General features: G+C 53.6%; 1 protein-coding gene across 4 annotated transcripts in view; it reads left to right on the forward strand.

Moving 5' to 3' along the window:
- Ppp2r2d (protein phosphatase 2 regulatory subunit Bdelta) overlaps window positions 1-11404 on the forward strand; it is a 32366-nt gene extending 20962 nt beyond the window's left edge. For 2 of the 4 annotated variants that reach the window (XM_070011457.1, XM_070011458.1), the window contains 5 exons: window positions 51-163; window positions 3133-3310; window positions 4770-4934; window positions 6150-6411; window positions 10569-11404. In XM_070011457.1, coding sequence (XP_069867558.1) covers window positions 51-163; window positions 3133-3310; window positions 4770-4934; window positions 6150-6411; window positions 10569-10848 — 998 coding nt within the window. In that variant the 3' untranslated portion in view covers window positions 10849-11404. Of the gene's footprint in view, window positions 1-50; window positions 164-2248; window positions 2418-3132; window positions 3311-4769; window positions 4935-6149; window positions 6412-10568 lie in introns of all 4 variants that reach the window. The other 2 variants (XM_070011459.1, XM_070011460.1) reach the window with 2 other exon arrangements.
- The last annotated feature ends 980 nt before the right edge of the window (window positions 11405-12384 follow it).

The following is a 12384-nucleotide window of genomic DNA, read 5'->3' on the forward strand; positions in this document are numbered from 1 at the left end:
GTTACTGGTGGTTTTTCTTTTAATATGAAGAATGAGGTTTTTATTTTCAGATAAAACTATTAAATTATGGAAAATAAGTGAACGGGATAAAAGAGCAGAAGGTTATAACTTGAAAGATGAAGACGGACGGCTCCGAGACCCATTTAGAATTACCGCACTACGGGTATACACACATTTCCTTTAACCTTTTTTGAGCACTTTCCAAAAATGATCAGAAACCATGTTCCATCAGCTGTCTAGAGACAGAACCAGGCTTCGCCCTGGTGCCTGCTGAGCGCCATTCAGAACAGTCACACCAGCACTCATTTGTGTGTGTTAAAATGGGGTTCTTGTCTGTGGACTTGGCTCAGTGGGTAGAGCGCCTGCCTAGAAGCTTGAGACCCTGAATTCAAAACCCATTGCCACCAAAAGATAACTAAGGGAGCTGGGAAGGTGGCTTAGTAGTACAGTGCTTGCCCAGCAGTAATGAAGACCTGGGTTCAATTTCTCATTACCACATAAACAGGAAAAGCCAGAAGTGGAGCTGTGGCCCAAGTGGTAGGGTGCTAGCCTTGAGCAAAAGAAACTCGGGGACAGTGCCCAGGCCCAGAGTTCAAGCCTCAGGAGTGGCACAAAAAATCACCAACACAAAAAGTCATGCATTAGTCTGGGTATATAGTGGCACTGGGACCCGAGGTGGTGTTTCGTGCCACCCATGAGCTGCGCCTGGACAGGCTGGGGCGGGTGGGGTCAGGCCCACTTCTGGATGAGATAGTATAAGACACTAGAGTAAGGAAGGGACAGAGCTAATGGAATTTCTTTGGCAGGGAGGGCACGCCAGTCCTCCTGTTACCTTTTGTGATGAAATGTTTGCATTTCTCTTTGGGTACGGTATGAAGTGCCCTTATTTATTAAGATCTAGTAATATCTATGATGCCAGGTAAACTTGAAACCCCAGTCTCATAATTGGTACACACCATCAAAACAGTGTCTCTAGTGTAATGAAATACCACGTGGGGATTAGGCAAATTGGACTGTACCCAGATAATAAGTCTGGTGAGACATGAAAAATGCTGCCCAGGACAAGCTCAGCAGAAACCCCAGCACTGGGCAGGAGCAGCGCCGTGGGCACGCTGGTGCTGGAAATTTCCGGTGAAGTTTAAGCCCTTGTCACCCTGTGTGTCCCCCATTGAGGGTGCTGCAGGGAGGAGGTGGCCTGTCACAGGCGTCACCTGACCTGCTTCCCAAGAGGCCCAGCAGGCCTGCTGCACAGATCCTCCCACATCCTGGGCCTGCCAGCGGTTTAGGCTGAGGCCAGCCCTTCGTCCCCCGGAGACGGCCGTCGTGGAGTGGGTTCCTGGGGAAAGTGCTCCTCAGGCTCCAGACCGCCGCTCTCACCGTTTGCAGCGGCTGCCCTCAGGCCAGCGAAGGAGGTGCAGCGTTAGGCTTAGGTGTAGTTTGTAAGAACCAGGATGTTGTTGTCCTCTAACGCTGGTGGTTTCTGAAGTCCTCACTTTGAGAACTGCAGGTGCTAAGCTGTTGGCCTCATGGAAACAAGGAAGCTTGGTAGGGAGTGCTGCACTAAGTTCTACTTGGGACCCGTCCCTCGCCCTGTACCCAGCTCTCTCTCTCTCTCTCTCTCTCTCTCTCTCTCTCTCTCTCTCTCTCTCTCTCTCTCTTTCTCTCTCTCTCTCTCTCTCTGTGTGTTCACAGCCCCACTTAGGTCTTAGTGTGACTTTATTCCATCCCACTTATTTAATCTCCATCAAATCAGTCTGATCACTAAGTGAAGCCTGTGAGAAGTACAGGGTTATTTTGTTTTGTTTTTGCTCAGGGCTAGTGCTGGCTCCACTTTTGGCTTTTTTGGGGGGTGGGGGTAGTTATGGGAGATACCCCAGCCAGCTCAGATCTCAACCCTCAGATTTCAGCCTCCTGAGTAGCTGGGATTATAGGTGTGACCAACACCAACCTGAGAGAAGTGCAGTTTTGTATCGGCCTGGGGAGGGTATGGGGTCATATGTAGACTTAGTTTCCTATTTCTCTCACAATTCAGAGTGGATTATTTGTGTTACTTTACGTAGGCAAGTCAGAAATACTGCTGTTTTAATATTTTTTCCCAGATCTTTAATATTAGAAGGGGGGTTTAGTTGTAAGGATTCCTTATTCCTATTACAGCTACCACAGGCATTGATTGGTTAGACACATTAGTTAGGGGTCATACTGGTGTTTTTAATCCTGCATGTAGTAAAACTAGCCCTTTTTGTTTTAGGGAACCCCAGGGCATGGTCCCCACTGTCTGTGTTACAACGAGAGCAGAATCATGTCAAAACACACATTTCCCTAAGGTCATTTTTGCAGAATCTGGCCAGAGAAAACAGTTGAGATTCTCCATAGCCTTTGGGGCTCCCTTCTGGTTTAATAACAGAATAAGCAAGAATGTGAGTGCTCCCCTTCTAGTGCTTCCCTTGCAGAGGTTTGTAGGCCCTGGCCTTCCTTACCTCGTGTGGTGTGGACCCTGTCCCTCACGGCCAGTGCCTGTCAAGGTGCTCTGACCAGGCCTTGCTGTCTGTTGCCTTTTAGTGTACCCACCCATTTCCTGGGAGCCTCCCTGACCTCATACGGGGGCTGGGGAACGGGACTGCTTTTTTGTGCTGCTGTTACCTTTAATGAGGTAGGACTATGCACGTAGAGGTGTCTGTGGTCACTGCATAGATGTTACACCCATGTGGCCAGCTCCAGATCAACAAGTCCCTGCTGCCACAGTGCTGGCACGGAGACTGGGATCACTGATCTGTGAGAGGGTGTCTGAGCGCCAGATGTGAGGGCCAGGGGGCCCGGGTTCCCGGTCTTCCAAGAGCTTGCTGTCCAGCATCTCAGTCACGGCCACCGGGCACATCCAGCAAAGTGGAGCCTCAGTGCCACAGAAGCTGTTAGTGAGGGCAGCTGCCCTCCAATCCACCAGGGTGAGCAAACCTAAATGGGCACAGCCAGGGCAACCTGGAGGGAACAGCGCAGGCCATTTTGAACCTGTCATCCCTACCACTAATTGGTTAGCTGGATGCTGCCTATACAAAGCTTGTATTTGTTTTCTGCTCTGAATGTTCCAGTCTTAGGCTACCCTTGTATTGAATTACTATTTCCTTCCATTTTTAGGTTCCGATATTGAAGCCCATGGACCTTATGGTAGAAGCAAGTCCACGACGAATTTTTGCCAATGCTCACACGTATCATATCAATTCCATTTCAGTAAATAGTGATCATGAAACATATCTGTCTGCAGATGACCTGCGAATTAACCTATGGCATTTAGAAATCACAGATAGAAGCTTTAGTATCCTTCCACAGATGGCTGTCTCTCCGATTCTCTCTCCTGGGCATTGGCCTTCATGCACCACAGACTCTAAGCTTCCTAGTAGCCTGTAGTGTCAGTTTTCTGTGACTTAATGTCCCAAAGATGACCCATTTCTTTTGCCTCAGTGGAAGTTCTCTATAAGGGATCGACCTGAAACTCGCCGCCCACCACATGCAGTCAGGGTTTATTTGAAAAGTCCATGCTGGCGTGCTTTTTTCTTCCAACTTTACACATAGGTAATGAGGTAGAAAATGTGGCTTCGGGGCTGGGAAGGTGGCTCAGTGGTAGAGTGCTTGCCTTGCATGCCTGAGGCCCTGGGTTCGATTCCTCAGCACCACATAAACAAAAAGAAAAAAGCCAGGAAGTAGCGCTGTGGCTCAAGTGGTAAAGCGCTAGCCTTGAGCTGAAGAGCTGAGGGACAGCGCCCAGGTCCAGAGTTCAGGCCCCACAACTGGACCTCCCCCTCGCCCCTCCCCCCCCCAAAAAGAAAAGAAAATGTGGCTTCAGAGTTCTCGGCCAGTGGCATTACTGGAGCTCCTGTAGTTCCATGTCCTCCACCCGCCTGCTTGCCCTCCAGTGGACTGTCTAGTCCCTGCCTGACTGCATCTGAGGCTCTGGTGGGAGCTCCACGTGCTCTTGGCACCTCTGGTCACAGGTTCTCACCAAACCCAGGGCCTGCCTCTGTGCCTACAATGCTCAGTCCTGCACTGGTGTCCTGAGCAGTTTCCAGGTTCTGTCTTTGCGAAGCTTTTCCAGTTCTCCGAAACCCTGCAAACTCCCAGTGGTTTCAGCCTTTCAGGGGCCCAGCTTGGTTCCTTACCTTGGAGGCCATGGGCTCCTCCTGGCCCTTTCCCACTACAGCTTGCACTCAAGCAGAGCAGCCAGGAGCATCAGTGTGTCTCTGGTCTCTGGGCCCCGCCTCCCTCTGTGGGAGGGGGCTGTGACATGCGCTGTAGGGTCAAGTTTTTAGTTTACTCGGTGTCTTCCACTGGAAGCTAAGTCTGTTCCTGGCTTTTCCAGAGCTGGGCTCTGCTCTTGTTTTGAACGATTGATTCTTCTGCTTGACAGCCAGCTAAAGTCAGATATTAGAAAAGCAAAACCTTGTCAGAGCTCTCATTTGCCATCCCTTGTGGACACCAGTGTGGGTTTTGAGTGTGTGGTGCTCGTTTCCTTCCTTCACGTCATTCATGTGCACTGTTGAAGGTAGAGATCACAGGACAGTAGAAGCAACAGCATTGTGAAAGCAGGGCCGTCAGGCGGGCATGTCCCTGGTGTGATTCATGTCCACCTTAACATGCTGCTGTGGCACAGCCTGCGTGTGCGCAGCCTCCCAGAGTCCTGGGGGAAACTTGTCCACTGTTCCCCACCCTTGGATGGCATCCCAAGCCAGTCAGCTGCTAGCCCGGCCCCTGCACACCTCCTTAACCATGCTCTCCAGACATTGTGGACATCAAACCCGCCAACATGGAGGAGCTGACAGAGGTCATCACCGCAGCTGAGCTCCACCCACACCAGTGCAACGTGTTCGTCTACAGCAGCAGCAAAGGGACCATCCGGCTGTGTGACATGCGCTCCTCTGCCCTGTGTGACCGGCACTCCAAGTGTAAGTCCCCCCACAGACGACAGGCGTCCCAGTGTACGACAGGCACTCCCAAGAATAAGTCCCCCGCAGACAACAGGTATTCCTGGTGTAGGTCCCACACACAGACAGCAGGCATTCTGAGTGTAAGTCCCCCCACGGATGATAGGCACTCCTGGTGTACGTCCACACAGACAACAGGTATCCTGGTGTAAGTCCTCCACACAGACAGCAGGCACTCCGAGTGTAAGCCCCCCCCCCACACACACACACACAGGCACTCCAAATGTAAGTTCCCCACAAACGACAGGTACTCCGGGTGTAAGTCCCACACACAGACGACAGTCACTCCAAGTGACTCAGGTGGTAGAGCTCTAGCCTTGAACACAAAAGCTGAGGGAGAGTGTAAGGCTGAGTTCAAACCCCAGTACTGGCAGCAAATGAAAAGGTCCAGCCTTACAGAAAACCACAGTGTCGCGTACCAGGGCACGAGTCCTGGAAAACTTCCTATCTCCCTGTACCGCCCACCGCCACCGGGGGCGCAGTGCACCCTCAGCCTCCTGCCTCTGGGGCGGTGGGCTCCCTGCAGGCCCCGGGGCCCCGCAGACCTGTGGCGGCAGCGTTAGTGCTAGGTGTTGACGGCTGCCCTCAGGTTAGCCTCCTGGCAAATGTCACAGTGAGAAGAGAGGAGGCAAAGCCAGAGCACACCTTCCTCTGCGTGGGGTGCCAGGACACCTTGTGTGACAGCCACCGTGGTGACAGCGCCCAGCTGCAGCAGGGGCACGTCCCTCCAGCCCCAAAGGAGCAGTGGGAGCCCTTGCCTTTATTGCCACTGCTCACTGGAGAACAAACCCCCGGGCCGACAGCGTGGCTGTTGCTGATCAGCACTGCACTGCCCAGGGAGGCGGGTAGTCAGCCCAGCACATAGGAGAGAGCAGGCACTTTGAGAGAGACAGAGACGTGCCATTGTGTCACGTCTGCCTGCGCCGAGTGATGGGGCAGGTGCCATGCCCTGGTCTGGTGCCCAGAGAGCACAGTTTTTCACACTAAGAGTCTTGGGCTTGTGCCGAGGTCCTGCGCCCAAGTGCCCATCGGGACGCCCAGAGGCCTTGTCCCTGAGAGCGGTGGGGGATGGCGTCCTCCCCTCCTCCTTACTGGTGAGCGTCTGGTCTGCAGCGTCTCGGTGAAGGAGCTGCATTCTGCTGACCTGAAACAAGCTGGACATGTTTTGTTATGCAGTTTTTGAAGAGCCCGAAGACCCCAGCAGTAGGTCCTTCTTCTCAGAAATAATTTCATCTATATCCGACGTCAAGTTCAGCCACAGCGGTCGGTACATGATGACCAGAGACTACCTGTCGGTGAAGGTATGGGACCTCAACATGGAGAGCAGGCCTGTGGAGACCCACCAGGTGCACGAGTACCTGCGCAGCAAGCTCTGCGCCCTCTACGAGAACGACTGCATCTTTGACAAGTTCGAGTGCTGCTGGGACGGGTCGGACAGGTGAGCCCTCCTCCAGAGCCTGCATCCCGCGGGGCTCCCCGGGGCCCAGGGCAGGACAGTGTTCTCTGACCCTTTGGGGTGATGAGGCCTGGGGGGGGGGGTCGGGGTCGGAGCGGACTTTGCCCCTTATTTACCATCCAGGTGCGCTCAGGCAGAGGCGAAGCCTGTGTGCGTGCGTGCGTGTGGAAAGCTCAGTGAGTGCCCAAAGCCAGTGAGAAACGAGAGCGGACAGGACCAGGTCACTCCGGCCGGCACAGCCTCCCTCAGTTCCCCTCTGCATTTGGGGACGTGGTGCCCAGGCTCTCTGATTTGTTTTGTGCACGTTTCTTAAGGAGATTATTTCTGATGCTATTGGGAGCTAGGTCTTTAATATAACCAAGAAAATCAGATTGCCGAAGATGAAAGGAGACCATCTTACATCAGGATATAGAACTTTGTTCAGAACTTAAGTAAGCAGTTCTGCTTCTGGTCACCAGTGACTTGACATGCTAGGACACCCTTCAGCATCATACACGGAAGCGGGTGTGGTCATGCCCTGCTGCCATCCCAGTCCTTAGAAGATGAGAGCGGAGGATCATAAGCTTCAGGAACCCCTGTTCCATGTAGCCAAACCCTTTGACACCTAGAAGTGCCAGCTGATATACTGTCTCTTGAGATGCCAGTCGAGGTCACACACACACTAGGGAGGCTTCACAAGGCCCAGAACTGAAGGGAGAGCATTGAGCTCGGAAAGGAAAGCGAGCCCCGAGTGCTGGCTGATCTGAGCCTTGGTGTGCGCAGGGGTGGAGGCGGAGGCTGAACCTCCACAGGGCACAGAGCTGAGGCTGGGTAGCTTCTGTCCTTTCACCAGGTGAATTTTTTTGCCTGACACCTTGGATACCAGTGCCTGCCCTGAGTTGTGCTGAGCCTCGGGGCTGAGTCCGAGGTTCGTCAGTGTCTGTTTATCTCAGTGGCCTGTATCTGTCTGTCTCAGCCGCCTGTGTCTGTCTGTCTCAGCCGCCTGTGTCTGTCCGACTCCGCTGCCTGTGTCTGTCCGACTCCGCTGTCTGTGTCTGTCTGTCTCGGCCATCTATGTGTGAGGGACGAAGCTTCCCGGGCCTGTTTTCAGACCCATGTGCCGGCCTGGAGTGTTCTGTGGCATCAAGAGCATAGGAATGCTCAGTGCCACACTCAGCCTGGAGGCCCCTCTGCCTTTCAGCAAGCAGGAGACAAAGCCTTCGTTTCGCTCCCCGCTGCTCTAGGTAGAGCATTCTGTTCCCCAGTAGGGACCACTCACGAATCCTGTCTGACCTTGTGAGGACAGGTGGGCCCTAGTCCTGTGACGGACCTCCCTCCCCACTCAGGTCTCAGGACTCCCCAGGGTAAAGGAGATAAACAGCTCCTGGTAGCAGAATACAGAAACTCTAAGGATTTAAATGTGGAGATTTCAGATCACAGGATAGAAGGTAAGGGTCCCTAAAAGTTACAGAGTAAAGAAAAGAACCACACCCCGAACAAGAAGCCACAAGACTATTAAAAATGACTTCGGGAGATTGGAAAGAAATCAAAACTTCCAGGAGTGGAAGAGGCAGTGTGGATTTAGTCCAGTGTGGATTTAGAGTATATCTCAGGTTAGCTAAAGAGATCTTGAGTCACAGAACTGAAGAGCATCAGAACAGGCAGCCAGAGGAACAGAGAGCATGAAAGGCTGAGACCTGGGAAGGAGAGAAGCACCCAGGAATGCAGAGCTGTGGGGAGGTAGTAGGTGAAGTGATGACAAAACCCCTTGTTTTATCCCATTAATATGCACTAATGAAGTGCTAGGTCTAGGGATCTTCTGCAGCCTGACAGAAAAGACAGAAGCCCAGCTGGCTGAGGGCGGGGCACCTGTCATAGGAGATCGCAGGATGCCTAGAGCAGCCTGGAAGCCAGGGGCCGGTGACTTGTGCCTGTAATTCTAGTTACTTGGGAGGCTGAGACCTCAGGATCCATGGTTCAGAACCAGCCTGGGCAGGAAAGTCTATGACTCATTTCCAGTTAATCAACAAAAAGCTGGACGTTCCAGCTGTGGCTCAAGTGGTAGAACACCAGCCTTGAGTGAAAAAGCTGAGGAACAGCCCTGAAGCCCTGAGTTGAAGCCAAAGAAAAGAAAATAGAAGGAGGCCTGGGAAGGTAGCTCAGTGGTAGAGCGCTTGCCTTGCATGCATGAGGCCCTGGGTTCGATTCCTCAGCACCACATAAGCAGAAAAAGCTGGAAGTGGCGCTGTGGCTCAAGTGGTACAGCGCTAGCCTTGAGCTGAAGAGCTGAGGAACAGTGCCCAGGCCCAGAGTTCAGCCCCTACAACCAACAAAAGAAGAAAAAGAAAGAAAATAGAAGGTGTTGGAAGGGCAACATTTTGTGGAGAGTGGATACTGAGGCTGGGAATGCACTTCACAGGGCAGCCTGCCTCAGTCTCTTGTGTTGCCATGACAAAATGCCTGGGGCTGGTGATTTACAAAGACAGTTCATTGAACCTCCAGCTGAGTGCACTGTTGTGGAAGCTGAGTCCAAGATCCGAGCAGCCCGTCTGCTGAGCCTTCAGTGAGGGCCTCCGACCGCACCACATAGCAGGAGCCCGGGAGGGGGGAGCGCTTGATTACCTGGAAGTTAGATGAGAGAGGAAGCCGGGGCGGGGGGGGGGGGGGGGCTTGATGACAAGAGAGGAAAAGAAGAGAAAGGAAGCCAAAGAGCCAGCGCACAGCAGTCCACGGTCATGACCCCAACGGACTGTCCCATTCCAGAGGACCGACTCGTGGACAAGAAAACCTTGATCCTTCGTGGAGGCCAATCCCTCCTGACCCCAGCACTTGCCGACGCCACACCCCTCAGGACATGCAGCTCTGGAGTTGGCTCTCTGCTCTGCCCATCGCAGGGCTTCTCTGTGCCGAGAGAATGCCGAGAGCTTAGGTGGAGATGGCGGCCTGGTGGGGCCCGCCTGGCCCGAGCCTCGGGGTGTAAGTACCGCCGCCGCCGCCAGGCCTCCAGCGGGAGAGCCGGGCCACCCAGCAGAGCAGCTTGGCTGGGAGCAGGGCTGGTGCCTCGGCCGGCAGGACGGTGCTGGCAGGCCCCAGGGGACCCGGGCCGGCAGCCGAGGCCAAGAGCCCTCCCCGTCCCACGCGCAGACGAGCTGGGAGTGCTGAACGGCGAGTGAGCCAGCGCCTTTCACTCTGGGGACAAACCATGGTACACCCTATCGTCCCAGTCACTCAGGAGACACATCTGGAGGAGCACAGTTTGAGACCAGACCAGGCAGAACAGTCCAGGAAAAACCACCTCCAAATGACCAGCTAAGCAGGCCAGGTCAGGCCTCGTGCCCTGGGGTTGAAGTAAACCGGTGGGTGCACAGGGTCTTCTGAGTTGGTTTTCTGGTGTGAAGGTTTTGATGAGAGTAGGCAGGAAGAGCCCTGAGCATGCACAGCGACAAGGGAGGGCACAGATGCGAAGCCAGGAAGACGGCAGCCGCCCCCAAACACGGGTGCTCCGGGCCGGTGGGGCCAGGGAGGGCACGGCCCTGGTCACCTGCGGCAGCATTTGAGCCGCGTGGTGGGGGCGGGGCGTCTTGCGGGAGTTCTGGCTGGAGACACTTGCAGTCCCAGTCCCGTGCCACTGCCCTGTGAGGAGCGTAGGGAGCACTCGGGATTTGGCGCAAGGCGGCCACTGCGCGCGCGCGCCCGGCCTCCCTGAGGAACAGTGTGGCTGCAGCTTCATGGGAAAGTTCTGGTTTTTTAGAGGGGAGGGGTGTTGGAAGTCTGACTGGCTAGCCTGGAACTTGAGTTTAAAAGCTAAGGGATAGCACCCAGACCCTGAGTTCAAGTCCCAGTACTTGCACAAAAAAAAGTGGGGGAGAAGGAAGGAAAAGATGAGAAAGAAAATTCTAGGATCACAGGTGTGTGGTCATCTTGGCTTGAAAGAAGCGTCTCTCTAGCGTATACTAATTATAAGAAGAGAGAGTTCACCACGATGTCGGGTATACGTACCTGCTGCAGCCACACACAGCCCTCCCCTCTGCAGGGCTCCTGTGACCTGAGTTAGAAAGTGGAAGCCCCCTGCTGACAGCGCCCTCCGCTGACAGCGCCCGCCCGCCGCGCAGGTGTGCCGCTCGCCGCACACTCACCGTCTCGCTTCTTGTCTTGCACAGCGCGATCATGACGGGCTCCTACAACAACTTCTTTCGGATGTTTGATAGAAATTCTCGGAGGGATGTTACCCTGGAAGCTTCACGAGAGAACAGCAAACCCCGAAGCAGCCTGAAGCCCCGGAAGGTGTGCGCGGGTGGGAAGAGGAAGAAGGACGAGATCAGTGTGGACAGTCTGGACTTCAACAAGAAGATCCTCCACACAGCCTGGCACCCCACGGACAACATCATTGCTGTAGCCGCCACCAATAACTTGTATATATTCCAGGACAAAATCAACTAACCATGCCGACCACAGGACCCAGCCTTGTGCAAGGTGCAGGCCGTCATTCTGTGAGAGAAGAGGCGGCGGTGGCGGCCTCTCCATTAAGAACAGCTCCCCGCCGCCGCCCTTCACAAACACGGGAGAGCGGCGGCCTCCGCTGTGCTCTTCCGCCGAGAGCCTCTGCTGCAGTCCTGGCCCAGCGAGCGATCGGTGCTGCTGCTCAAGGGAAAACCCACTCAAAGAACTGGTGGACGTTGCTCGGTAATGGCCGTTATTCAAACAAAATAAATGTATTTATTTAAGTCTGAGCCTTCCTTTTCGGTTTATAGACCAAGAACCTAACATCACGAGAATGGGTCTCGTCAAGTCTCTTTCTCCACCACCCCTGGGCCTTCACTTGGACTTGCTGTGGACAAGGTCCAGGGCCCTCACTGGCCTTCCAGCCCGGGTGGGCGTGCGTGTGTGCGTGGACGGACACACCGAGCAGCCTGAGCTGACCCACCATTGTAGCTACACCATACCTCTGGTGTGACCACTAATAAACACAACACATTATTACGTGTTTTTAATCCAAGCGTAAGTATTGTGTTTATTTGCTTCAGTTGTGCGGAGTGACATTATGCAGAATTACTTTCTGAGCAAATTGAGAGGCTTGCATGCTCCCTTGACAGAACGGGGGCGTGTTCAGGACTCGAGGGGAGCAGTCCCAGGCGGCATTGGTTTCTTCAGGTCATAACCCTAGAGACAGAGTTGAGTCCACTTCTGAGAAAGAGCAACAAAGTTACTGCTACAAAGATTACTGCCGGGCTCATAGTAAGGCCTCAAATGCTTTTTAATAAAAAGAATGGGGAGAAAACATACTTTAAAATTTTTCCTATGTCAGGGCTGGGAATGTGGCTCAGTGGTAGAGCACTTGCGTAAAATGCATGAAGCCCTGGGTTCAATTCCTCAGAACCAGATAAACAGAAAAACAAGTGGTGCTGTGGCTCAAATGGTAGAGTGCTAGCCTTGAGCACAGACAGGCTCAGAGACAGACCCTAGGCCCTGAATTCAAGCCCCAGGACCAGCCCCCCCCTCAAAAAAATTGCCTGTGTTATATGCGTGCTAGATTTCATATTGCATTTCAAGCCAGACCCAGTGCTTTCTTTGGCGTACTTTAAAAGAATGTTAGGGCTGAGAATATCAGAAATCAAGATTTCTCAATTACAAAGTGTACCAACATACTTGACTAAAGCGTGGGGTACAGGCACGAGCCATCCTCGTGGGCCGGGGTCAGGCAGTGGGCCTGAGCCAAGGGCCACCCTGACTCCACGCTTGAAGTTGAGACTTGAAAAGAAGCAGCTCTCACACTGCATCTTGCTTGTGACACGTGAACAGTGACATGGGGAACAGAGCTGTCAAAGCTGGTCCTTGAGAGACACATTCCAGTAAAAACAACTGTGTTTCCACAGGGCCACAGTTTACCAAGGTCACATGGCTCCTGGATCTGCGTCTTCCCTGCCACCTCAGGACATGGGGGAGGGCTGGCCCTATGGCCCCTTGGGCTTCTCTCCA

Source organism: Dipodomys merriami, unplaced genomic scaffold (genome assembly GCF_024711535.1).
Source record: "Dipodomys merriami isolate MVZ:Mamm:240054 unplaced genomic scaffold, mDipMer1.0.p SCAF_82, whole genome shotgun sequence".
In the NCBI taxonomy this organism is placed as follows: Eukaryota; Metazoa; Chordata; class Mammalia; order Rodentia; family Heteromyidae; genus Dipodomys; species Dipodomys merriami.